The 27301-nt window shown below is 33.4% G+C and overlaps 1 protein-coding gene across 6 annotated transcripts in view; it reads left to right on the top strand.

The window, feature by feature from the left end:
* LOC126889258 (transmembrane and coiled-coil domains protein 2) overlaps nucleotides 1-27301 on the top strand; it is a 165189-nt gene that overhangs the window by 112887 nt on the left and 25001 nt on the right. For all 6 annotated transcript variants that reach the window (XM_050657365.1, XM_050657363.1, XM_050657364.1 and 3 more), the window contains one exon: nucleotides 24527-24893. In XM_050657365.1, coding sequence (XP_050513322.1) covers nucleotides 24527-24893 — 367 coding nt within the window. The remainder of the gene's footprint in view (nucleotides 1-24526; nucleotides 24894-27301) is intronic.

The raw sequence follows: 27301 nt of genomic DNA, 5'->3' as shown, positions 1-27301 counted from the left end.
AATCTGACAATTTCGAGTTTTTTAAGGATAGATTTTTTTTTTTCGGGCCCCCCTTAACGAATTCCATTGTGTTAAGAGCCACTATATGGTAGAGCAACATCTGCAGGGTACCAGGTTTCTCCCCATATGCTAATCTGACGGCTCTAGTAACTGCAAACATCCCCGCTTGCTCTCCCCTACCATAAGAATTATTACGGCCTAAGTTATTACTAGAAAAATGAAACGCTGCAATATGCAGGCAATATTATTGACTAATTACAGTGAAGACGATCAGTAACGCTCATGAAATTAGAAGCAGAAGAAGTCATGTAGTACTGCGTCGTTGTTGTTTCTAATAATAGTGTATGTCATATTATTATTTAAGAACATATGAACTACAAATGGAGCACCGCATAAATTTACGTCGGTTAATTTATCCCAGCATCCAATAATTGCTAAAGATCGTTTATAAATAAAAATTATAATTGGTATACAAGTCAATTTGGCCGATAAATGATGTTTTAATACATCTGGCAGATTTCCACAGTTCGAAAACGTGTAAATGTTATGTAGGAATCGGTCTGGTCTATCTAGGAGACGATCTTGTACAAATAATCAAATGATGATTCGTATTCGAATTGATTATGATGGGAAAGTATTGATTTTAGTTAATGTTATGGCATCGCAGATTTTGAATAGAACTTTACGTCTACAGTGACTAGGGTGATTAATAGAATATTGTGCAACAACACAATATATTGTTACACACTATACTTTTTCTACAAACACAGTTTTTGCTAAAAATAAAAATCACAATTTCCAAACGAATATTTATTATAATAATAAATTATAAATTTTAAACTGTATTTAATTAATACTAATCAATTTAAATTCATTATACCTAAACAAATTACACAGAAATCAGTTAAAAAATGAATGCACTGACTTAATTTGTTTTAATTTAAACTATTTTTTCTACAAACGTGTTAAACATGCAACTTTTATCACTCCATAGGAGCGTTAAAAATGTTACTTTTTCTATTCTCATACTATAATATAAATATCACTAAATACCTGTATCATAATGAATGAAGTTCATTATGATACAGATTTTCATTAAGATACAGATTTTTAACCAGTAGAATCGCGATAAAGCATTCGCGATAAAGATGTACATGCGCAGTGACCAATGGCGAGTCAAATACATACGCTTTGACAGTTCTCAATATGTAAACAAACCGTCAAACTGACAAACTACTGAATTTATTTGTGTTACAAAATTAATAAACTTGAATATATTTTTTGTTGTGAATGATCATAGAAAAAATAGTGTATACAACTTGCATTTAATTATCATTATGAAGCTCGTACTCTATACGAAACTCGCCGCATACGGCTCGTTTCGTAACCCTCATACTCGCTTCATAATGACCATCATTAAATGCTCGTTGCATAATATACTATTAAAGCACTAGTGCTTTAAAATTTTTAAGGCACTGCAGTTAAAATTGAAATGTCAAATTTTGAAAACAAACGTCAAAATATATTTTATATTTCATTTATTAACATTAATATTAACAGTACAACTTGCGCAATTTGAAAAAGGTTTTTTAAAATTTAATTTAAACTGTATTATTGCATTTTTAACACGTTTGTAGAAAAAAAACTATTAAAATTTGTTAGAATATACAACAATAAAAGTAGATGTTATTCTATAGTTGTTATGATTTACTTATTGACAGTATAGACAGTTTTGATGTAATGTCAAGAAAAATATAAAATTGGAATGTCAGTTAAGTTTAAGGTACTAGTACACTTTAGAAGACCAAAACTAATCTTTTTTTTTGAAAATTTTTTTTTTAGAAACTTTATTAAAAATGAACATAAATATGAACATTATGACAAAGTACACCGAAGAATATAGTCAAGACCCATTTAGCGACGTTACGGCAGAGACTGCAGCAAATTCTAAGCGCCTCCAGACAAGAACGGTGGAGCGAGTAAGTAAAATGGGTATGACGCACAGTAGTTAGCAGGCAGGGGCGTAGCTACCGCCGTATCAGCCGTATCAATTATACGGGGCCCCCGACATTCAAGGGCCCCATCGCGGCATGTCGAAACAAAATTCCATTTACAAAGATTGAACTAAATATTCTACAATTATTTCACTATCAAAACGCTTTCAAACAGTGGATATCAACAAGTGGATGTTGTTTGGATATCAACATTTTGGTGTAGTGGATTCTTTATATATCATATCTATCTATTATCTATTCTCTGCCCCATAAGAACAGAGCTTTATTGTTTTCAAGGTACCTCTCATTGTCAATTCCGTTGGCTGTGTGTGAGTTATTGTATAATGTATATTGAAGAATGCCGAATTGCAATTTTTGTAATCGCTTTATCTTTGAATATTTGAAACAGTATTTATATTGTTCGGGTATATTATGTGTATGTTCGTATAATCTGTTCTTTATCTATAATTGTATTTATGTATACCTACATATCTACATTTCTCCAAGAAATGAACGTACCACCTTAAAAATGGGTCATTTTTTATGTCTCATATTTCCTAAACCTGTTTTCCGATTTAAGTGATTTTTTTTAAATGTTATAGTCGTATTTTTGAATAATATCGTTGTAATAATATTGTTGCTAGACAGGTAAATTGTCATTGTATACCGGGTGTACCAATCAAACAGTAATTTTTTCTCAAAGTTCACCACACCCTATGGAATATTCTTGCATTTATAAAATATGTACTGAAATTAAAACCCAACTATAGCCTCATGTGTTCTTAACATTCTGTTTTTCGATTCATTCGCTTATGTTGGATAGTAAAAAGGTTAAGTAATACTTTAACAACTAGCCTTATTTTTCATTGATACAGGGTGTTTTTAAATAAGTATGACAAACTTTAAGGGCTAATTCTGCATGAAAAAATAATGACAGTTTGCTTTATAAACGTATGTCGGAGATAGGGGGTGTTGAAATTTTTCTTACAAACTAACGATTTATTTATTACTCTAAAACCGGTTGATATATGCAAATAAAATTTGGTGGGTTTTAACAGAATTTCATGTTTACCATTGGCGTACGCATGGGTCATATTAACCGTATGCGCGCCAATGATGAATATTAAATTCCTAACTGTATATTAAAAACGCACAATACCTACCTCTTAAAAGACACCAAATTTTACTTGCATATTTTAACCGGTTTTAGGACAATAAATAAATCGTCAGATTGTAAGAAAAATTTTAATAACCCTATCTCGGAGACGAAGCATTTGCACACTAGCAGGTTTATAAAACAAACGCAAACTGTCATTATTTTTTCATGCAGAATTACCCCTTAGAGTTTGCCACACTTATTTAAAAACACTCTATATTACGAAAAACAAGGCTAGTTGTTAAAGTTCCTAACTTTTTTATTATTCAACATAAGAATGAATGAACCAAAAGCGAATGAATAAAACAACAGAATGTTGGTTGTAATAGCTTAATAAAATAAAAAAATCAAAATGTAATTCCGTACTAAATACAGGTTGGAACTAAATTTTTATCAAAGTTTCTCTCTCTCTCTTTCTTGTCGTTTCCCCATTACTGAGGGATCGTGATTTCCCCAATATTCCTAACAATGTTTCTCCATTGGTCTCTATCTTCAGCTGCTCTAAGAGCTTCGCAGAATGAGTTTCCAGCTGAATGCTTTATTTGGTCAGACCATCTAGTTGGTGGTCGTCCTTTTGATCTTCTCCCGGAACGTTTCCAGAAACAATTAATCTCTCTAAACTGTCGTCACCTCTGCGAACCACGTGACTAAAGAATTGCAGAATTCGTTGCAGACATATTGTGGACAGCCTTTTATCAAAGTTTAGGTGAATACAAAAGATATTTTCAAGAAAGTATCCAAATTATAATATGATTTGGATATTTTCTTGAAAATATCTTTTGTATTCTTCAAGGGGATCACTGTTTAAATAATTAAAAAGGGGTCATTTTTGCAGAATATTTACTTTTTTCACTTCTCTGCAGTAATTCACGCTTTTTTGAAGGTCTATACGATTTTTTTCTACAAAGTTGAAGAATAAAGCTTTCACTTAAGATTTACTAAATTAAATTTGACCCCTATTTATTTAAATAACTATATTCAAAATTGAAAACACAAATAAAATATGCACCATAAAATATTTTGTTTTATACGAGAAGTTCATGTTACCAGTATAAAGCAAAAAAAATTGGTCGAAAAATATTAACCATTTATGAGATATTGAATTTTTTAACCCCAGCGACGTTATTTAAAAAAGAAGTAATAAACAAATTAGAACAATTTTTAAATGTCATTTTAGAGGAGAGTTTAATTAAAATTTGAATTTATCAATAAATTTATTAAAAACATATATAAAAATAAAAATAATGAGATCTTTTGCAGGTTTAAATTCTTTTGGCAACAGCCGTGTTTTTGCAATTGAAAATATAGTGACATTTAATAAACAAATTCAATATCTCATAAATTATTAAATAATTTTCGACCAATTTTTTTTGCTTAATATTGGAAAATAGTGCAATTTCTCCTATATAACAAAATATTTTATAGTGCTTATTTAAATCGTAAATACTATTTTTTGCAAATTTGTTTTTAGTTTTATATACAATTCTTTAAATAAATAGGGAGTCTAATTGAATGTAGTACGTCTTAGGTGAAAGACGTACCCTTCAGCTTTGCAGAAGAAAAATATTCTAAACACCTTCATTAAAACGTGAATTAACAGTTAAAAAAGTAAATATGGTGCAAAAATGACCCCTTAAAGACCCCTTATGACATTGTTAAAGAATAAGGCTTTAACATATTAAAAAATCACTTACGCCATACAACAGGTTCAGGAAATTGTCGCTTGCCGTTATACCATAACAACAGAGCTTCTTTGTTTAAGCTCATTTGCAATGCCCATTCATCCTTGGATTGAAAAAGCTGAATCTGTTTTCAAACAATGAGTCTCGACAATTCAAATCTATTTTTCGACTTGGGTTAATTAAAATTTATTAGGTTTATTATTATTATCTATATTTGGGTGTTTTGTGTGTTTTGTTTTATTTCATTATCTTTTATTTTGTACTAATATTGACGATTTATGTAATTTCGGTAAACTGTATTTGTTTTTGTTTTTTTTTCCGACTTTTTGTAAGCTTTGTCCATAAAATTGTAAAATTTTTAGTGACAATAAAGCATATTTCTATTCGATTTCATACAAGCGTTTTTGCTTCTTTTGTCGCGGGGGAAAAGGGCCCCGCGACAAACTTTGATACGGGGCCCCCGTGGGGCTAGCTACGCCACTGTTAGCAGGCTTGGAATATGATCAGAAAACTTAATGGTGATCCCACAGAGGTGAAAGAGCCATGTGCAATAACGCCAAATCAGATAGCCCACCAACTGCTTCTGAATGGCAAAACAAACAGTCGTTGCAAAACGCCAAAGATTATAAGAACTCAAGACCAGGAAACAACTCTCTTGCGAAACCCATTTACCATCGAAGAGCTTAAAAATGGTATTGACTGTATGAAAAATGGAAAATCCCTTGGGGTGGACGAAATCCTAATAGAGCAGATAAAACACTTCGGGCAAAAAGCGAGGCAATGGGTGCTCGATCTATTTAACATCTGTCGCTCTACCTACCAGATTCCACAAATGTGGCGTAAATCAAAAGTAGTAGCCCTTCTGAAACCTGGTAAAGACCCTGACTAGCGAGTAGCTACCGTCCGATATCTCTTCTATGTCATTTATATAAATTGTATGAACGCCTCATTTTCAACCGCATCCAGGAAACATTAGATGCAAAACTAATCCCACAACAAGCAGGCTTCAGACCAGGTAAATCATGCACAGGCCAAGTGCTGAACCTAACAGAGCACATAGAGGAGGGATTTGAGCAGAGGGAGATAGTGGGAGTAGCCTTGATAGACCTCACAGCGGCCTACGATACGATAAACCACAGAACCTTGCTAACTAAGATCTATAACACTGTGCTTGACTATGACCTGGTAAATATCATTAGATCACTGTTGTGTAATAGACGCTTCTACGTTGTGCTAAATGGAAAGAAGAGCAGATGGAGAACCCAAAAAATGGCCTACCTCAAGGAAGCGTTCTGGCGCCTTCCCTATTTAACATCTACACCAATGACCAACGAATGCACCCTCGGACTGAGAGTTTTGTGTACGCTGACGACCTTGGTATCACCGTAAAGGGGAAAACACTCACACAAGTAGAGTCGACAATGGAAGAGGCTTTAAACATGATGTCAGCTTACTACAAACAAAACTCATTAAAGCCAAACCCTACTAAAACCCAAGTATGTGCATTCCACCTCTACAACCATCTGGCGCATGTAAAACTGAATGTTTCTTGGGAGGGACAACGCTTGGAACATACTGATAGGCCCAAATATCTTGGAGTGATACTAGACCGGTCACTATCGTTTAAATTCCACTGTCAGAGCACAAGACAAAAGGTTTCTATGAGAAACAGCCTTCTCCGGAAACTTGTAGGGAGCAAGTGGAGTGCAAACCCCCAGGTCTTAAAGTCAACAGCTGAGGCCTTATGTTTCTCAACAGGGGAATATGCTTGTCCGGTCTGGGGTAGATCTAGACACGTCCAACAAGTCACCACGGCGTTAAATGAAACATGTAGAATAATTACCGGTTGTATGAAGCCTACCCCTCTACCTCTACTGTACTGGGCAGCTGGATTCGCATCACCAGACGACCGTAGATGCGCCTCACAATATGTGGCGAAGTTCAGGCAAACTTTCGATGAAAGGCACCAATTATACGGGTTTGATGAACCGCCAGGAATCAGCCGACTTAAATCAAGGAAAAGGTTTATGAGAAATGTCAGCGTCGAACCACCCGAACTGTTCCCCCTACATCCAGAACGACCTAATGGAATGAACCTGGACTGGAGAACCTGGCGGACACTCAACCGAATACGCACAGGTGTTGCCCCTGTAAAACAGAACCTTATTAAATGGGGCATCAAGACAGATAACGACGCACTTTGTGAATGTGGGGAAATACAGAGCGTGGAGCATCTGAGAGTATGCAGACTTTGCCCATCACAGTGCACCCTCGATGATTTATGGCTCGCAAATACAAAGGGTGTAGACGTAGCCCGATATTGGGCAGAAAAACTGTAGTCGGATCCAGACACGAAAAAGTAAAGTAAGTTCAAGAATTTTTTTTCTCAGAACCTTTATTAAAAATGAACATAAAACTTTTTACATATTAATATCTAACTCTTAGAGAGTACAAAAATATATCTTTTTTCATTTATGCACGTACACTAATGATGGCGGACAGTTGTTAATCTCAGGATTGGGACATCTGAAACAAAAAAATCGTACTGCATTTGAAAAAGGAAGCTTTCTTACGTGACAATTTACCACAATTTGACCAAAAAAAAAAATAAATATTTTTTTCCATGAAAAACTGAAGAAAAACGGGCGATTTTTTCACAAACATTTTTCAAATTTTCGTAAAATCATTTTTTTGCGGAATTTTTCACTAACGGTGGTAAATTGTCACGTAAGAAACCTTCCTTTTTCAAATGCTGTACAAGTTTTTTGTTTCAGATATCCCAATCCAGTGATTAACTGTCCGCCATCGGAATTACTTTTTTTCGAGGCCTCGACTTTGGCGCCCTCTACAATATTAGTGTACGTGCATAAATGAAAAAAGATACATTTTTTTTTAATTCACTAAGAGTTAGATTTTAATATGTAAAAAGTTTTATGTTCATTTTTGATAAAGGTTCTGAGAAAAAAAATTTGAAAAAATGCTTATTTCTGGTCTTCTAAAGTGTACTAGTACCTTAAGTAAAAGTTTTTGTAGGTATTGTCCTGAAATTGAGAATAAATAAATTATAATTGTTGATATATAAGACGTTTGTAGAAAAAATATTGTATGATATACGTGTTAAAATTATATTTTAATATTGTATGATATACGTGTTAAAATTACATTTTTAAGGCACTCATGTGAATTGCAGAATTCGCTTCGCGAATCATGAATCATAATCATGAAGAATTATTCTGCATGCTGACACCGTACACTTCAGATGGTAAGGTTTCTTGACCTTACCATGATCAAATATTCGTTAGATGTAATGTAATTTTTTGTGTGAAAGTCATTTGTGCTTGTAATTGATGTTTAACTTTTCCGGCCACAAAAAACCATCAGCAAAATTGAGCAATTTTTTCAACAGACAGACAAGGTTTTTTTATCATTAAAAAACTGTATAAGAAATAGAAGTATTTTTATATCGTACATGGGATCCATCTCTCTTCATAGTGGTATTTTGAACTTTTTGACTATAGCTCTGAAGATGGCTTTATAAGCCGAAAGCGCTCAGCTAGGTGTTTTCACACCACGGGGGTTTTTGGAATCGCTGAATACGAATACGTCATCCGAAACGACCCTCGGAGCATCTGTTGTTTAGGGTCACTTCTGAGGCATTTCATCTTCTGGAGTTTCGAGGGGTTTCGGCACTAAATTGATGCAAACAGATTACTCGGGGATTTGTGAAATTGTTGATTACAAATGTGACATTAGAACTGACCGTCGGAGCACCTAGTGCTTAGGGTGACTGCTACGCACGTCATCTATGAAATTTTGGGGCTTTCCATAACTAAGTTAAGCAAATAGAGTACTCGGCAGTATAAGAAAATAGCAAATACCCCCCAGTGATCCGTTTATATTAATTTAGTGCTGAAACCCCCGAAACTCCATAAGATAACGTGCCATAGTTGTATCACTGAGCACCAGGTGTTCTGGGGGACGGTTTTGATGGCGTATCGGTGTTCAGCGATCCCAAAAATCCCTGAATAATCTGTTTGCATGAATTTTGTGTCGAAAACCCTCGAAATTCCTCCAGAGGATGACGTGCCCCAGTAATGACACTGGGCACCAGGTGCTCCGGTGTCCGTTCTGATGGCGTATTCATTTTCAGCGAACCCAGAAGCCCCGAGTAACAAAATATGGCATTTAATATACTGATTTTGAAATGTTTATGCACTTTTGTATGCATTTTATGCACTGGAAATGCAATAATTATTAGTTATATTACGCATTTCCACCTATTTTTCTATTGTAGGCTTTTTCCTGACGTCTTTCTGATGAACACAATGCAAAAAGTTGCAAGTCTCTAGGTGCTGTATTTAAAAATCGATTTCTTCCGATGTTTTTAGTTCTTCATGCCCTGGTCTACTAAAACGTTACAATCGCTTAATAGTGCAGTCATTAAATCGTAAAATAGGTTTTTACCTGCGAAATTTTTTACTATGAACCGATTTACATGAGATTTTGGAATTAGGCTTATCTTACCCTTAACTTCAAAAGTGATATTGACCTGAACTCCGTTTTTTATTTTTAAGGGGTGAAAACAACCCCTTAATGGAAAAATTGACATTGAGCCATTTTATTGCCAGAAAACGTGTTTATTAATAAAGAGTGACATTGTGAAGTGTTTTCTAACACAATTACCTCATGTTAAACTCATTTTCATCCCTTGAAAACCGTACAACCCTTGCAAACAACCCCTAAATCGAAAAAAATTACAAAAAATTAATTTAGTATGATTTAAAAAGATTTAAATACAGTGCGTCCATAAAGTAACGCATAAATTCATTATTTCGTAAACCGGCGAATTTAAGGAAAAATCCCGACACAGGTCGATTTTTATTTTTAATTTCCGATTTTTTGGCATATATATCATACTAGTGACGTCATCCATCTGGGCGTGATGACGTAATCGATAATTTTTTTAAATGAGAATAGGAGTGATGTGATAGCTCATTTGAAAGGGTATTCAATTCTCTATTCCATAATATAATCATTAACATAATTATTTATACAAGGTGTACAAAAAAACATTTTTTAATTAAAATAATTGAGACAAAAAGAAGAATGTGTGTAATTTATCTAAATCAAAATACGTTTTAATGTTGTCAGAAAACAGGAAGAAAATGTTTATTTGACAAATAAATATTGTTTTTCGCTTAAATTCATTGTTAAAGCTGCCACCTAGATACCTCTTGTAAGTTTGAACATTTCGTTTAAGCAAAAAATCATTGTTTATTTGTCAAATAATTTTTTTTCTTTTTTTCTGGCAGTAGTAAAACGCATTTTTAATTAAATAAATTACATTCATTCTTCTTTTTGTTTCAATTATTTTAATTAAAAAAAATTTTTTTGAACACCCTGTATAAATAATTATGTTAATGTTTACATTAGTGAATAGAGAATTGAATACCCTTTCAAATGAGCTATCACATGACCCCTATTCTCATTTAAAAAAATCATCGATTACGTCATCACGCCCAGACGGATGACGTCACTGGTATGATATATATTTCAAAAATTCGTAATTTAAAAATAAAAATCTACCTCTTTCGGGATTTTTCCTCAAAGTCGCCGGTTTACGAAATAACGAATTTATTCGTTACTTTATGGACGCACTGTATAGAGTAAATGATATTTTACGTTCTCTATCTTAATTATCATATTGTTAACCCCCTTTCAACCCTTAAAACAACCCCTAAATAGAAAAAAATTTTAAAAAATTAATTTGTTGTGAGAAGACTTAAATATAGAGTAAATAATATTTTACGTTCTCTATCTTAATTATTTAATTGTTAATCCCTTTCAACCCTTAAAATCAACCACTCGATTAAAAATTGTATAAAAAATTTCTTTTGATAAACCAAAAAGGATTTAAATATCGTTCCACGTTCTCGAAAAAGCTATATTGGAAAATCATATGCTCAAGTTCTTTAACCCTTAAAACTACCTCTAAACCTTTTCTACTAAGTAGAAAAAAATACGATTAGTTTTTGGGCTATAACTACTTTTGAAGCTGTCACAACTTATAAAAAACCATTTTGAAGGTAATTAAAAGAGCTACAACTTTGTCATTATAATATGTAGTGAAAAACGTTTTTTTGAAACGGTGAAGGGTCAAAGGGCTCGAGAGAGAGACTGTGGTTGCGCTACCTCGCTCTCTTTAATCAATCATATCTTCGTCAATTTTTGTGTGATAGGAAAAACAAACCAAAATTTTTGTGAAAAAAAACCTATTTTTTTTGTTATTACACTTTTTTACGTATCTTTCATTATTTTTGACATATTATAAAAAGAAAGTGTTTTTTTAATTCGAATTTTTTTTTTCTTAAAATCGTCATTTTTTTCAAAAAATTTGTGTTCCAAAGCAGCTAAACTGCTAGAATCCATCAAACTCTTTATATTAAAATTGATTCTAGACGGAATATGATTAATTTTAATTTTGGTGGAAATGGCACTTATGAAATCCATTGATTAAAAAAAACATTAGATGTTCCTCTTTTTTTCATTACAGCTCACTCATTTTACGTACAAAAGACTTTTAACAGTGCTCATTTTCAAGCTTATTTTAAGCACTATAAAATCCTTTCTCATTAGCATGCATAAAATTTATTCGCTCTCCGCTAGATGGGATTGAATACATCAATTAAATTTCACACAAAATAAAAAACGGCTTTGATCTTCAATATATCGCTTAATATTGCACATAAACACTCTTTAAAAAATCAATTTGTTCATTTTTTTACCTGCTACAATTTTGTTCATTATAGTATTATCGTTTAAATGCATACTTTTAGAGATATTTGCAAAAAACTTTTGAAAATCGTGAGAAAATTCCGAATTTTCAATTGCCAATAACTTGAAAATTATTGGGTTTTTGAAAAACTTTATACAACATGTTTTGCTTAAAATTAGGTCTTCTATCGATCTGAGGTTATTTTGAAAAAAAAATCCACCACCGAAAAGGGGTGGCAACCACCCCCAGGGTAAAAACGGAGTTCGGGTCAATATCACTTTTGAAGTTAAGGGTAGGATAAGCCTAATTCCAAAATTTCATGTAAATCGGTTCATAGTAAAAAATTTCTGAGTTTTGTTTGTTGTTTATTTGGGTTTATATGACTGCGGACACTAAATCCATTCGCCAAATTTCTGAGTTAAAAAACTTCAATGACTGCACTATAATTTGTTCAATATGGTGAATTTTTTTACGTTGTTATGAAGCCTATTTACTATTTCTTCATTCAAATTTATTTTTACTATGAAAATATTCATAGTTTACTATAAATTGACTGTAAATGGACTCTTTGAATTATTATTTTGCTATTTAGTTTATTAGTTTGTATGTCATTCATTTATAAAGTCATTTCCTAGCTCGCATATCTAATAGTGATTGTAATAATATAATCCTTATCAACCAAACCGAGACGTTAGTCATTAGTTTTCCAAGCAATTTTATCATTACAACAAAAACATCGATTAGTAATCAAATACCTATATTTAAAGTTGAATTTTCAAGGTATTTTTGTATTTAATGACAAAAATTAAACGATACCCAGATGACTCGTTAGTTTACGAGGGGGGAGTAAATAATAGTTCACAGAGAAATTTTGACAGAGTGAGTTTATAAATTAGACACTGTAACATTTTTAATTTTTTTTCTTTTTTATTTCTTCATATATTTAAATCTTCAACATACAGCGCAACTAAATGTCTGAATGTCTATTTGCAATCTTGTTTACCACCTTTTACAAGTTTAACCATCAGTTTTTGAACCAAGATCCATCCTTCCAGTTGGGGTGAACGGTAAGAAAGAGTCTGTCTGATAAAATCTTTGATCCCTTTTTTCCATTAATTTCAAAAATAATCTAACTGAGCATAAATTTTCGTTTGATGCATTTCTTACCAGCCATTTGCTGCTTGCCAAACTTTTCAAACCGCCTTGATTTGTTTTGGAAAAAAATGCTGTTGTATTAAATTCGGCCCGTAAATTCTCCCATAACATCAAATTCCTTCTGGAAAAAGTGAAACTTGCAGTTTACGGCCTCATTTCCTCTCCAATCAAGTTCAAATGAGCAAAGGTGAAAAAACTTATTTTGTGCTCCATCGGGGGTTTCCTCGTTGTAGCTTTGGATGATTTTTAATAGTTCTTCGGTGGATAATATAGGGTCATTCCATTTCAAATCACTCAATTTTGGAGCAAAAAAATTCTGGACTTCCGATTTGTCTGAAAATTGGTATATAGCTTCTGCGGGACCTAAAAATAAGATATTTAAGGTCAAAAAAGCTTCTTCTTTTTTTTCTCAAAATGTTATTTTATGCGATTTTACAGTGATGTGGTGTTTATTTATAAAAATTTGCATTTTCTATCGTAAAGTATCAATGGAAAACATAATATTTTAATAGAAGGAACTCAAAAATGTCATTATATGGCATTATAACAAGTTACTTTGATTCAAAACAAGCTTTTGGTCAAATTTTATAGTGTAGAAAACGTTAAAATACCGCTTTTTACATTTTTCTCCATTCCCAAAATACAACATAATCGATTTGGCTGAAAATTTGCCCACAGATAGACAAAACATAGTACTTTAAGTGGTGAGAAGGATTTGAATTATATTGCAATAAGAAACAAGTTACATGCAATATTATAGTCAAAAATATAGGCGTCTACTGTAAGTACAATTAACTCAAAAATATCGACCTCACGACAAAAATTGTTAAAAAGAAATTGTAATAATTGTGAATACGATTTATTTGGAACAATTTCAGTTTCTACCATTTTTGTCGAAAAGTTAAAAATGGCGGAGATATTGAGCAAAACAGGTTCTTCTTTAAAATCAAGATGGCGGCTAACGTAACGGAGGAATTTATTCGTGATTTTAAATTTAGGCTACTATTGACTCCCCTAAAGATCAGAAAAATAAAATTTTGGGCAGCTCGGCATTCAAGGTCAAATGCTATCCTGACTGGACTAATATATATTTTGAGCCTGATATTACTGCATGTACCTTTTTTAGTATTGTAATATAATTCAAATCCTTCTAACCATTTAAAGTACTATCTTTTGGCTATCTGTGGGCAAATTTTTAGCCAAATCGATGATGATGTATTTTGGGAATGGAGGAAAATGTAAAAAACGGTATTTTAACGTTTTTTACACTATAAAATTTGATCAAAAACTTGTTTTGATTCAAAATAACTTGTTATAATGCCAGATAATGACATTTTTGAGTCCTTTCTATTAAAATGTTATGTTTTTCATTGATATTTTACGACAGAAAATGCAAATTTGTTTAAATAAACACCAAATCACTGTAAAATCGCATAAAATAACATTTTGAGAAAAAAAGAAGAAGATTTTTTGACCTTAAATATCTTATTTTTACGTCCCGCAGAAGCTATATACCAATTTTCAGACAAATCGGAGATTCAAAATTTTTTGCCTGAGTGATTTGACATGGAATGTACCTATAATGCTTTTGAACTGAGTTTTCTTTTTTCTTGAACACTTTGAAGCTGTCTCCACTTGGTATCTCTGGCCAATCTTGCATATTTGAAAGATATATCTGTAAAAGGGTCATTTTTATGACGTATTAATGCCGATCCACTAAAAATTTGGTCATTTTTGAAGTTTCGAATTTCCTAAACCTGTTGTTCGAAAGTGATTTTTTTACCACGTTATAGCCTTATTCAATGACAATATCCCTGTAATAATATTGTTTCTATAGAGTCAAACTGTCATTGTATACCGGGTGTACGAATCAAACTGTCTCTTTTTCTTAAAGTTCGCATCACCTTGTGGACTATTCTGGCACTTATAAAATACTGAAATTAAAACCTAACTATAGCCTTAGGTTTTCTTAACATTTTGTCTTTCGATTCATTCGCTTATGTTGGATAATAAAAAAGTTAGGTATATTAACTGGCCATGTTCGTCATCAGTACAGGGTTTTTTGAAATAAGTGCGGCAAACTTTAAGGGGTAATTTTACATATGAAAATAATGACAGTTTGCTTAATAATCATATGTCCGCAAACGCTTCGTTTACGAGATACGGGATGTTCAATATTTTTTTGCAAACTGACGATTTATTTATTGCTTTAAAACCAGTTGAGATATGCAAATCAAATTTGCTGGGTTTTAAAACGTAATTATTACACATTCTTTGACATATAATTAAGAATTTTATATTCACCATTGGCGTGCGTACGGGTAATATTATTGGTCATAATACCCGTTTCCGCGCCAATGGTGAATATAAAATTCTTAATTGTATGTCAAAAAATGTGCAACAACTACGTATTAAAACCCACCAAATTTGATTTGCATATCTCAACTGGTTTTAAAGCAATAAATAAATCGTCAGCTTGCAAAAAAAATTTGAACATCCCGTATCTCGGAAACGAAGCGTTTGCGGACGCGGACATATGATTATAAAGCAAATTGTCATTATTTTCTCATGTAAAATTACCTCTTAAAGTGTGTCACACTTATTTAGAAACACCCTGTACTGATGACGAACATGGCCAGTTGTTAAAGTATCTAACTTTTTTTATTATCCAATATAAGCGAATGAATCGAAAGACAAAATGTTAAGAAAACCTGGGGCTATAGTTGGGTTTTAATTTCAGTATTTTATAAATGCTAGAATAGTCCACAGGGTGATGCGAACTTTGAGAAAAAGACACAGTTTGATTCGTACACCCGGTATACAATGACAGTTTGACTGTCTAGCAAAAATATTATTACAGCGATATTGTCAATGAATAGGGCTATAACGTGGTAAAAAATCACTTAAATCGAACAACAGGTTTAGGAAATTCGAAACTTCAAAAATGACCAAATTTTTAGTGGATCGGTTTTTTTGCACCTGAGTGTATACAAAAAGAGCTTTTATATTACCAAGTTATTTAATTATTGATAAACAATTACTTATCTAAAATTTTAGTTGAAAATTAAAGATTTTGTTGGAAAAACCCGCATTTTCCGGGGAAAATTTTCGTCGAAGTAAATCGGGAAAAACATGTCTCTATACAAAATTTAATTACGGTGAATTTTTATTTGATTGTTTTTGGTGTAAAGTTAAAAGCTTTGGAGTTATAGAGCAAAATCACGATTTTCGGGCGCCATTTTGTTTATAAAAAAAGTAGTATACTATCTACGGACTTTGCATATCTATATTATTAATATATACAATCATAAGATTCGATTCCAGCAATAAAATTGCTGATAAATAACTTTTCCTTGTATTTTGCTAATTAGCCCAGAGTAATAGGAAAACACTCTAAAACTCCGTGGACTTAGATCGACAACGGAAACAGCCCTGATCCCGAGACTATTAGGTGTCTGACTCTACCGAAGGCTTTTTCTATATTCAGAATACACTGGTATATTGTGTTTTTTTTTTCCTGAGTCGATTTTCTTTCTATAAAGATGACAAAGATGTAGATTCTTCAATTTTTTATTTTATTCTGGTAATTCCACACCAAAAACCTACTTCCGGCCACAACCTAATATCCAGGCCAAATTCCTCCATTTCGCTCTATAGTTTCGTGGAAAAATAATTCGACGACGACACAGAGTGACCTCAAAAGAAAACGCCGGCCTGAATAATTCATTCGTCTTAATAATTTAACCGAGTTAATAATATGATCTGAATCGTAACATCAATGATACTCGATGTCGATAGAGCACCGATGAGAACTTACAAATTGAATCAATATTAGTCGTATTGTTTAATTCAGACGAAGTACGTGGCTGCAGGTTTCCCATTGATAGGTCTACAAGGTGAAACTACAATGCTTTGCTTCACATAATTCGTACATATTTCAAAATAAAATAAATACAGAGATAAACAGAGTTATCTATACATCGGATTTGGTTAACCCTCCGTTAGTCGCTAGGATAAACGGAGCATCAAGAGTCGCTACGGTGTCAGCAACCGACAATTAAAAAAAATAGTTATTTCTATAAAATTCATACAAATATTTTATATTGTATATAGGAATGACTGAAAAATATTTTTGAAAATGTTTTATTGAAAAACAACAGATATAAAATGAAAAACCCTAGTATAACAATATACATATTGTTATTTGTAATATAAAAATATTCGCTAGGAACCATTTCCCGTAATTCCAACAACGTTTTTGTTCGGCTTCAAAGGACATCTATAAATAAGATTTGACCAAAACTTACCGATAAAATGCAATAATAAGATGCTAAATCTTTACCTGAACTGCAAATTATGCCAATAAAGTAATAACCACACCGTTAGTCGCTACGGAGTCTTGCACCTAAAATAGCTATAAAACTCACACAACGGTACCCAAGTAGGTAAGAATGTATACTAACACGAGGTTAGTTGATAGGAAGAGGTACAGAAAGTGGCGATAGAAAAAACCAGTTATTTTGTAAATCCCGAATGAATAATTCTGTCGTCGGTGTGTGACACCGATAGCGACTAACGGAGGGTTAAGAACTTAAAGAAAACTGTCTCTTCTTCTTCTTATCCCTCTTTATAAGCAATTTTTCTTGTTCATTAGCGGATTGATACCTGTATGGAAGGTTGTCACTTCATGTCTTGGATTGGATACTTCTGCCGATTGGTGATTTATCTCTTGCTATTTTGACCATACGAGCCTCCCCAATTTTGCTTGTGTGGTTATTCCTTTCTTTTTTCTGTTTAGTGTCCATTCGTTTATACATTGTACGTTACATTTTCTTCTAATGTTTTCGCTCCTCTTTAGATCTCTCAACGTATTTCCAGTAATTCTTCCCAGTACTCTCATCTCTGCCGTTTCCAGTAGTCTTTGTGTTGTGGCTGTGCCGGGTCTTGTTTCTGATGCATATGTCATTGTTGGTTGTACAGTGGCTTTATAAATTCTTGACTTCATCTTAGCGTTAATATGTCGGTTTCGCAATATAGTGTTATCAAGGCATGTTGCCAGTCTATTTGCTTTTTGTACTTGATCTCTCACTTCTTTGTCCAGGTCTCGATAGCTGGACTAGTGGACAATGTAATTCCAAGGTATTTTTGAAGTTATACTTCATTAGGCGCGATTGAGATTGAGGGTGAATTTATATTGATCTGCGCGCATGCGCACACCGACAGTATGGTATTAGTCGTTATACGGGCTCTGATTGGGTGTTGAAATGATCTGTCAATAATTGTTCAATATGGAGGTTATCGGTAAACAAAAATGTTGTATAATATATTAGTTTTTATTGTTGTGAGGACAGAAATAAAATCAAATTTATAATTATAGTGACTTTTTAAATAGTTTTGAAAAGCCACAGGTACGTAATTCTAAATGTTTCAATTGTATTCCAATAAAAAATTATCTTCATACCTATTTGGAAAATGTAAAAAAATAATGTACTTACCTAGTACTTGCTATGCTTTAATTTACTTAATCTGATTACGAACAAACTTTCTACAAATTTTCATCTAATGTATCGTTTTCTTACTCTATATATTGTTGTATTTTAATTCGACAAAAATCAAACTAATAAAAATTCATATAAACAAAATGTCAAAAAGTTGTTCAGTTTGTGTATATTCCCACATGACGTATACGCGAAGGTGGTGCAGTTTGAAATCGCTTCGACTCTCGTACGGCGGGATACACGGGAAGTAGGTTCAAGCCCAATGCAAGTTATATCATTTTTTTATATTTTTTTTATAGATTTTATGATTGTAAGTATATTATTATATAATTTTTTTCAGAAAATACGTATTTAATTAAAATTTTTGGCAACAATTATTGTTCAGAAATCATTTGTGGCATTTTTCAATGTGTTTGTGTGTGTTTTATTCTTTTATTTTTTTAATTTTTGGTATTCTGCCCTCCTAAGCCAAAAGGGCGTATCTCATTTTGCCATATTTTCGTAAAAGGTTTTTTAATATGGTGTTTATACCAATACGCATCAAATTTACTAAGCGAAACAGACGTATCTCGCGTTGTTGAAGCTGTTTCATTCGAGATATGTCTGTTTAACTTAGTAAATTTGATGCGTATTGATATAAACACCCTATTAAAAAACCTTTTATGAAAATATGACAAAATGAGATACGCCCTTTTGGCTTAGGAGGGCAGTATTGTTTTAATAAAAATTTTTGGAAAGTAGTAGAGAAGCTGTTTAAAGTACTTATATTGATTTCGTTGAAATCATATAATAGAAGTATAACTTCTTACGTGCGTACAAAGTACACACATTCTTTTTTGATCAATAATTGTTCAATAATGATGCCATCAATTTCTATTTTACATCTGATTGGTTCTTTGCTGATTACTAGTGTTTTATTTTTCTGAGATTAGATTATCATACTAAAGTCTTTTGCTCTTATGTTAAATAGTCTAGTCGCAATATAGGGGGTCCCGTGGGCACTTTTAGGTCGCCGCGATTTGATGATGGTATTATAGGTTTTTTGGGTCGCTGAATCCAATGGAAGTGGTATGGCAGCTCAAATGTGGCGCGTTTAATTGCTATTAACAAATTATGGTAAAATTAGGTGCTTTTCACGAATTATTAGAAGCCCTGTAAATAAATTAATAGTGTTAAGGTCTTCTCTGGTGTATTTTTGGTCGCTGAATCGAATGTGACTAGTCGCGATTACTCAAAATATGTTCTTATTTTGTTAATAACAAAATAATTGTTTATTCGTCGAAAAGCTCGAAATGCGCTATCTACAGCAATTTTGTAGTCTTTTTCATAGTATTTTTATACGCTAAATCGATTGGGACTAGTCGTGATAGCTTAAACCACGTTCAATGTATATGTATGTTTATATGATTGTTAATATGTAATGACTGTTGGAATGTAATATAAAGAAAATAAAATTTTCGAAAGCTCGACTAATAAGTTCAAAGTGTTTCACTGAATAGCCCAAAAATTTATTGACTGCATTCCCCAAAAAAATTTTTATTGTATGTTTATATACGTATATCCAATGTATATATCGCTGGTACCTATGATTAATGTGATTCCTAATACATTTCCAGTGAAAAAATAACTCTTTGATAAGTGTTGGCGATACAATTTTTTTGTATATGCGTGTCCGCGAAGATTATAACTCCCAAAATATTTATAACGAAAAGATTTAGTTCATAATAGATGTCGAAGAAAACAAATATTTCCCTTTCTGTTTCTGCCGGCGAAAACAATTATTTCTGACAACTTTTTAGTAATGATAATTTTCGTGGACCCACAAACAGAAATGATGTTTTTTTGCTAATTCTCCTCAAAAAATAAATTTTTTCGCTAACACTTTATTAGGGATTATAATGTTCACAATCATATAATCGAAAATAATATTTTTCGCGGCGTTCATTGAAAGTTCTACTCTTAACGACATTTTTCGGAGTTATATTTTTCGTAGGCGGCGGCGATATATTCAATGTATATATATAATGGATTTCTACGGCTGTCGCCGCCTCTCCATACCCAGCTTCCAATTTTTTCTATCGTAACACATATCTTCATCTAATTGCCTCGAATCCATTGCCTCCTGAATATTGTCCCTCTAGCTTCTCCGTGGTCGTCCTCTTCTTCTTCTCTCCGGTGGGACCCACTCTAATATTTGTCTCGGCCAGCGAGTCTCATTCATTCTTTTAACGTGACCGAACCATGTCAGCTGTCTCTTTTCAATATCGTCTATTATAGTTTTTTCCACCTTCATACGTTCTCTAATTGTTTCATTTCTTACATGTTCTAATCTCGAAACCTGACAACTTCTCCTCAAAAAGTCCATTTCTGTCCTAAGTAGCTTCTTTTTATTTCTTGCACTTCTGTCCCAAACTTCTGCACCGTAGATTGTAGCGCTCTTCGTTATACTTTCATATATTCTTCTCTTTGTTTCCTTCCTGATATCTTTGTCCCATAAAATTGAATTGAGGGATCTAGTGATGCTTCTACCTTTATTGATCCTGTGTTGTATTTTATCTTCACTATTTCCTCGTTTGTTAAATATAGCTCCCAAATATTTGCATTGTTTCACACCAACAATATGTCCTTATTCCAATGGTAGGTTTTTAATGTCTTCGTTTCCCACTATGAAGTATTCTGACTTATCCATATTTATTACTAATCCTGCCTGTTGGTAATGCTCATTTAGCTTCCGTATCATATAGCTGAAGTCATCTTGATTGGGCTATAACAACTAGGGAGTCGTCTCCCACTTTCAGTCCCATCGGTTTTACTGCTTTTGTCCACCTCTGTAAGGATTGGTCAAGGTATATTTTAAAGAGAGTGGGAGATAGACAACATCCTTGTCGGATGCCTCAGTGAAATTTTTGCCGTTTTTGATTCTGGTGTTAGTGGTCTCATACAACATTCTAGTTACTTGTATGAGTTTTCCATCGATACCGATGTCTTTCATTGAATTCCATAGTTCTATTATGGGGACACTATCATAGGCTTTTTCTAGGTCGATAAGAGCGATGTGGGTTTCCTGATTTCTTTGTATTCTTTTTTCTAGTGCTATTTTTAAAGTGAAGAGATTGTCTACTAGACAAGGGCGAAAACGGCGGGTTCGTTGGGAAAAATATTCCCATGAGATTTTTTTGCATAATCACATTCGTGAGACATCCCAGAATAAGGTTCAAGAAGTCGCCCTCGTGAAAAGTGGGCCAAATTTTTTTTAACAATTTTTTTTTAATCAAATTGCAAAAATCAATATTTTTGGCCCGGACAATTTTTTTGTAGGTTTTTTTGGACCATTCTGGATAAAAAAGGTCTCTTATAATAATTATTCTCTAAAGTTGATCGTTTTCGAGTTACAAGCAATTTAAAATTGAAAAAAACGAAAAATGGCGATTTTCAAGGCTTAATAACTCGGTTAAAAGTTATTATTATGAAAGTCATAAAGTGACTAAATCAAAGTTTAATGCCCTCCCTATAAGATCCTGAAGAAATTTTTGTCAGTATTTGATTACTAAGCTGTTATTATTAAGTAATAATATTGAGCGCCATGCACGTGGTAGCCGGCCGTAAATGCTGAGTGCGAGAGAGATGCCACTCCGGCAGTCCAATTGTGCATCTTACTTGCACTCACATTTACGGCCGCCTACCACGTGCCTGGCGCTCATTATTATTACTTAAAAATAACAGCTTAGTTATAAAATAATGACAAAAATTTCTTCAGGATCTTGTAGGGGGGCATTAAACTTTGATTTAGTCACTTTCTGACTTTCATAATAATAACTTTTAACCGAGTTATTAAGCCTTGAAAATCGCCATTTTTCGTTTTTTTTTCAATTTTAAATTGCTTATAACTTAAAAACGATCAACTTTAGAGAAAAATTATAAGAGACCTTTTTTATCCAGAATGGTCCAAAAAACCTACAAAAAAAAATGTCCGGGCCAAAAATATTGATTTTTGCAATTTGATTAAAAAAAATTGTTAAAAAAAATTTGGCCCACTTTTCACGTAGGCGACTTCTTGAACCTTATTCTAGGATGCCTCACGAATGTAATTATGCAAAGAAGTCTTATGGAAATATTTTTCCCAACGAACCCGCCGTTTTCGCCTTGTCTATACCGTTGAACGTCCCGCACGAAAACCAGCTTGTGCTTCAGCTTGCTTTCCTTGAATTTCTTGTTCTATTTCATTTCTTAATAGCCTGGACTATAATTTTCCAATGGTGCTGATGACTGCGATTCCCCTATAGTTTTTGGGGTTATTTTTAGGTCCCTTCTTATGTATGGGAGTAATATGTGATGTTAGCCATTCATCTGGTACTTTTTCTCCATTCAGGCATCTTTCGAAAAGATTTTTAAGCATATCCCATAGTTTGGGTGGTCGATATTTTATTAATTCAGGATTAATTCTTCCAGCTCTGGATGCTTTCCGGGATTTCATAGTTTTAATAGCTTCTTCCACTTTGGTTTTATCTAGTTCTATTTCGTGTTCACTCTGTATCTCTTTTTCTTGTATTTTTTGCTATGTATTGTGGTCGTTTTTCTACCAATAATTCCTTAAAATGTTGTTCCCACTCGGCATCAGATATACTCTTAATTGTGTGCCCACCTTTATGTGATGTTCTGACATTCTTTATCATCTTCCATGCTTCTGAACTCCTAGTTCCTCCTAATTGTTGATCTATGTATTCACATTTTTTTATCCAGGTTGCGTTTTTTCTTTTAATCACTTCTCTTTTTACTTGTCTATTTAGGTCCCTGTATTGTTGTTGAATCTCAACGTTTTCCTGATTTTGTATACGTTGTAGGTGAAGTTGTTTTTTCTTCTCGATATCTTTATCCCACCATTCTGGTTTCTTTCCGTTTTCTAGTGCTTCTTGTTTTTATGTGATTATATTTATTCTTCTTCGGTTGTTCTTTGTTCTTGACTTAGTTTCTGTTCAATTCAAGTCTGTTATGGTACAGATATGATATCGTGTACTTTCATGTTGTAAGCTGTTAATATTATATTTTTCTATTTCTGGATCATATGAATTCCTTTTGTGTTCTTTTTTCTTCGGAGTTATTTTGTGTCGGTATAAATGGAACATAAATTTTACCGATTACTAAGCAGTGGTCTGATCCGCAATCAGCCCCTCTGAAAGCTCTAACATCCTGGATGCTAAATTTTGCATTTTATCTCGAGATTAGATAGTCAATGATTGACTTAAGTCCACGTGTATGTTGGTACCAAGTAAATTTATGGATATCCTTATGTTCAAAGAATGTGTTGTATATTTTAAGTTCATACTCCTCGCATAGATTGATCAACCTTATCCCATTGTCGTTGTAGTATATTCAATGTACAGATCAAAAAGAAATAAAAAATAAAATACAGTTCTATTTGTCGCTGCGTTGCAGCGAAGTCCTCCGGATAGACGTCTGTAAAAGAAAAGCAAAATTAATAACAATCCGAAATATTCTTACACCTCAGTACAGTGTAAGTTGCAAAACAGTCACGCGATTAAAATATGTAAATTTATTGGGAGCTCCCTCAATTCGCTTGCTACCGTTTAATTATGAGTCGCAACTTACTTCAACACGGTACACCTTGCTGCTCAAGTTGGCCTGCCTTAACTTGCGAGATCACGTCACTACGGTGACTCGCTACTCGACCTGCCTCGCTCACCTCGCTTGGCTGGTAGTGGAGCCCAGAGCTGTCTCTTCAAGACTGGAGAATCTCGGTTCGCTGGCCTCCTTAAGTATCCCTTTGCCTGTGCTGTTTCGGAGTAGTGGAAATGAGTGGGGCATCTGCGCGGACTGTGGAACTCGTACGGTTATAGTGTTGGTGCGTGTTCGCGGCGTATCATTACAACTTTTCTGTGTGTAATGTCTAGTGTTTCCGGTTCTAGCTTCATTTGTTCTCCTTTTACATACAGCTTTTTTAGATAGTCAATCCATGTATCCCTTCCGAAAATTCTTGGTTTCAAAAATTGATTTATAATTGCGAACGGAGATGAAATGTTCGTATATTCGTTTTTGAATTCTTCAATTTGTTTGACCTATGTAAGATCGTGGGCCGCTTGTACAAGGCAATTCGTAAATTCATTTGGAATCTTGTATTTGACAGCATTAGTGGCAGACACTAGTATATCTGAATAGTAGAAGAAACGATGCGCATCAAGACGTTTTCTTGTATACAATTCGATATTTTTGTTTTTTTGATGACGTTTGATAAATGTGTTTTGTTTCAGAGCCACGATGGCATCGGCGGAGGCGGCATACCGCCCCAGAGGCCTTCCCGTCAGCATCGGTCCCCCACCTCCAGCCTGAACCGATCCGGCGGCCCGACCGTCACCACCGCTGTCACGACAACGGGTGATCTAGACGATTCCTTGAACCAAGTGTACCTTTTGGACGACAGCGGTGGGGGCGCCCTTATGCAAGAATACGATCCCTCGGACTATCCCTCCTCCTTTATGTCGAACGGCAGTAACGAACTGAAACAGGAGGACGACACCGACAGTTTGGATCCCAAGACGAACGCCATTTTGGAGCAATTGGGGACAAAGATTATTCGGGTGAAGGATCTTATCAGGACTGAGCAGAAACTTAGGGATGGTAAGTGCCAGAATAAAATGTTAAAGACCCTAAAATGGCTAATATTCATCGTACGTCTCTTCTCCTTGAATTTTCATTGCTTCGTGGGTAGTCTTCGAGCCACAACTATCTGATGAATTCCAATAAGGCAAAACATCTTATGGTGTGGACGAGAAGGAAATGGTACCCCCCGTTAAGTTAAGCAAATTGTCCTCACTTCCAGAGTTAATTTTTCTAATTTTTTTTTGCATTCTATATGATAAAAAATAAGACTCTTTTTAACCTTTCACCCCCCCCCCTCCACCCCCTCCCCTCCCCCACTCTTTCCACCACGAAAAACGTGGTGCAAATTTTCGTTTCTCAAATCAATTTAAAAATTTCAGAAAATTAACACGCATAATTGAGGCTAATACAAAACATGTCTATTTTTTATGGACCCGTAGGTTAAGTGTACATAACCCTCAAAATGCACTTTTTTCGAAAAAAGTATATATCTTTTCCTTAGATATTTCTAATTTTTTCCAGATTTTTCCGTAAGGTGCGCCATCTTCAAAAACCCGAAGAACTGGTTTTTTAGGCGTTGTGGGGGATTTTCTGTATTAAAATAGATCAAATCAAGGTTTTTTTTAATAGTTTATTACTGCCAAACCCCCCAAAAACGTGGCGGTTATTTTGGATTTTTTGGGGGGGGGGTTTGAACGTGTTTCGCCCAATTTTTGAATGTCTTAAAGAAAGGACTTGTTACAAATTATATACAGGGTGCGGCAAATACCCCTAGAAATATCTCGTGAACTAAAGGTAACTAAATCATGAAAATTTAAATGACTGGGTTTTGAAGAGTGAACTGTTTGTTTAATGAAAATATTTTCATCTATTTGCTACTTCCGGTTATAGTTGCTTAAAACTTCATTTTTTTTAATGGGGCACCTTGTATATTTTTTAATTTTAGAAATATTCACGTTATTTTAAATATTTTTCTTATTACTTCACTATACCTATTGTGAATATAGTACAAATTATTTCCTATACCGTTTTTGAGTTATAATGGTTTTTATATGAAAATTACACTTTTTACTATGTATTGTCCTTTTCATGAGCATTTTTCAGTGCGTAACAAATGATACGAAAAAGGGTAAGTCCGTGATAATACACATTTATGACATTTTATTCTTACATGACATTTTAGTTAAATCTGACAGTTGTCACATTTTATTTTCAGTTTGGAATAAAAATATATCAAATGTGTTTCTTGAATTTATAAAATGGTATTTTCTTTGATTTGTATAGTCTTATAAATTATACAGATTATATTTGTAATATTATTATCTAATTAAAAAAAAAATTATTTTTTTTATTATGGCGCCATCTATCTACAACTAGAATAATCACCGAACTAGAATAATTACCAAAGTAATTACCGACGTGCCTTTTTTTCTGTCATATACAATTTAATGCGTTAGAAAGAAATCGAAAAACTGTGACGCACTGAAAGATGATCATGAGAAAAAGAATACATAATTTAAAGTTCAATATCCTCTATAATGCTAATGTAAATTGAATAAAAGTTTAAATACTTAAGAAATTATTAACCACGTATCATTTACATTACAGTGTAAGGTTGCCTTTTTCATTATACAGGTGCTGTCAAAATTGGCATATAACCGACATCCTAAATTTTTGCCCAATTTCCTATTTTCTTTTTTTTTTTCAAATGGGACAACCTAACGTGATTTATTAATTTAGGAGAATGGGTTTCTCCCTATCGATCTATATTAGTATTCCCTATGCCTATCTCTTGCAGTTTTCAAATAAATTTACTTTATCTACCGCACCCTGTATAACCATTAAAAAAATGGTGATTTGATCTATTTTGAAGTCTATAAAATGGAGAAAATCACCTGAAACCCCCAAAAGGTTTTTCTGGTTTTTGAAGGTGGCGCACCTTACGGAAAAATCTGAAAAAAATTAGAAATATATTTTTCATAAAGTACACAAAAGCCTTGCCGACATTTTGCAAAAAAGTTATACGTTTTAAAAAAAATGAATTTTGAGGTTTTGTATACTCAACTTACCAGTACCTATATAAAAAATAGACATGTTTTGTATAAGCCTTAATTATGCCTGTGAATTTTTGAACTGCATCCCACCTAAAAAAATCGAAAAAATGACGTTTTTAGGACAGGGGGAAACAGGGGTGGCGGGATAGTAGGGAAAGTTATACGCTTTTTTCAAAAAATAAAAATTAAAATGCATTTTGAGATTTTGTAGACTCAACCTACAGCTCTATGAAAAATAAACATGTTTTGTAAAGACCTCGTGAATTTGTTAAAATTTTTAAATTGATTGCAACCCACATAAAAACAATAAAAACGAAAAAATATATTTTTTGATGGTGGGAAAAGTGGGTGGGGGATTAAAAATGAGCTGAG

Source organism: Diabrotica virgifera, chromosome 8 (assembly GCF_917563875.1).
Source record: "Diabrotica virgifera virgifera chromosome 8, PGI_DIABVI_V3a".
In the NCBI taxonomy this organism is placed as follows: domain Eukaryota; kingdom Metazoa; phylum Arthropoda; class Insecta; order Coleoptera; family Chrysomelidae; genus Diabrotica; species Diabrotica virgifera.
Note: the sequence above shows the minus strand (reverse complement) of the source record. Positions and strands in the feature narration are given on the sequence as shown.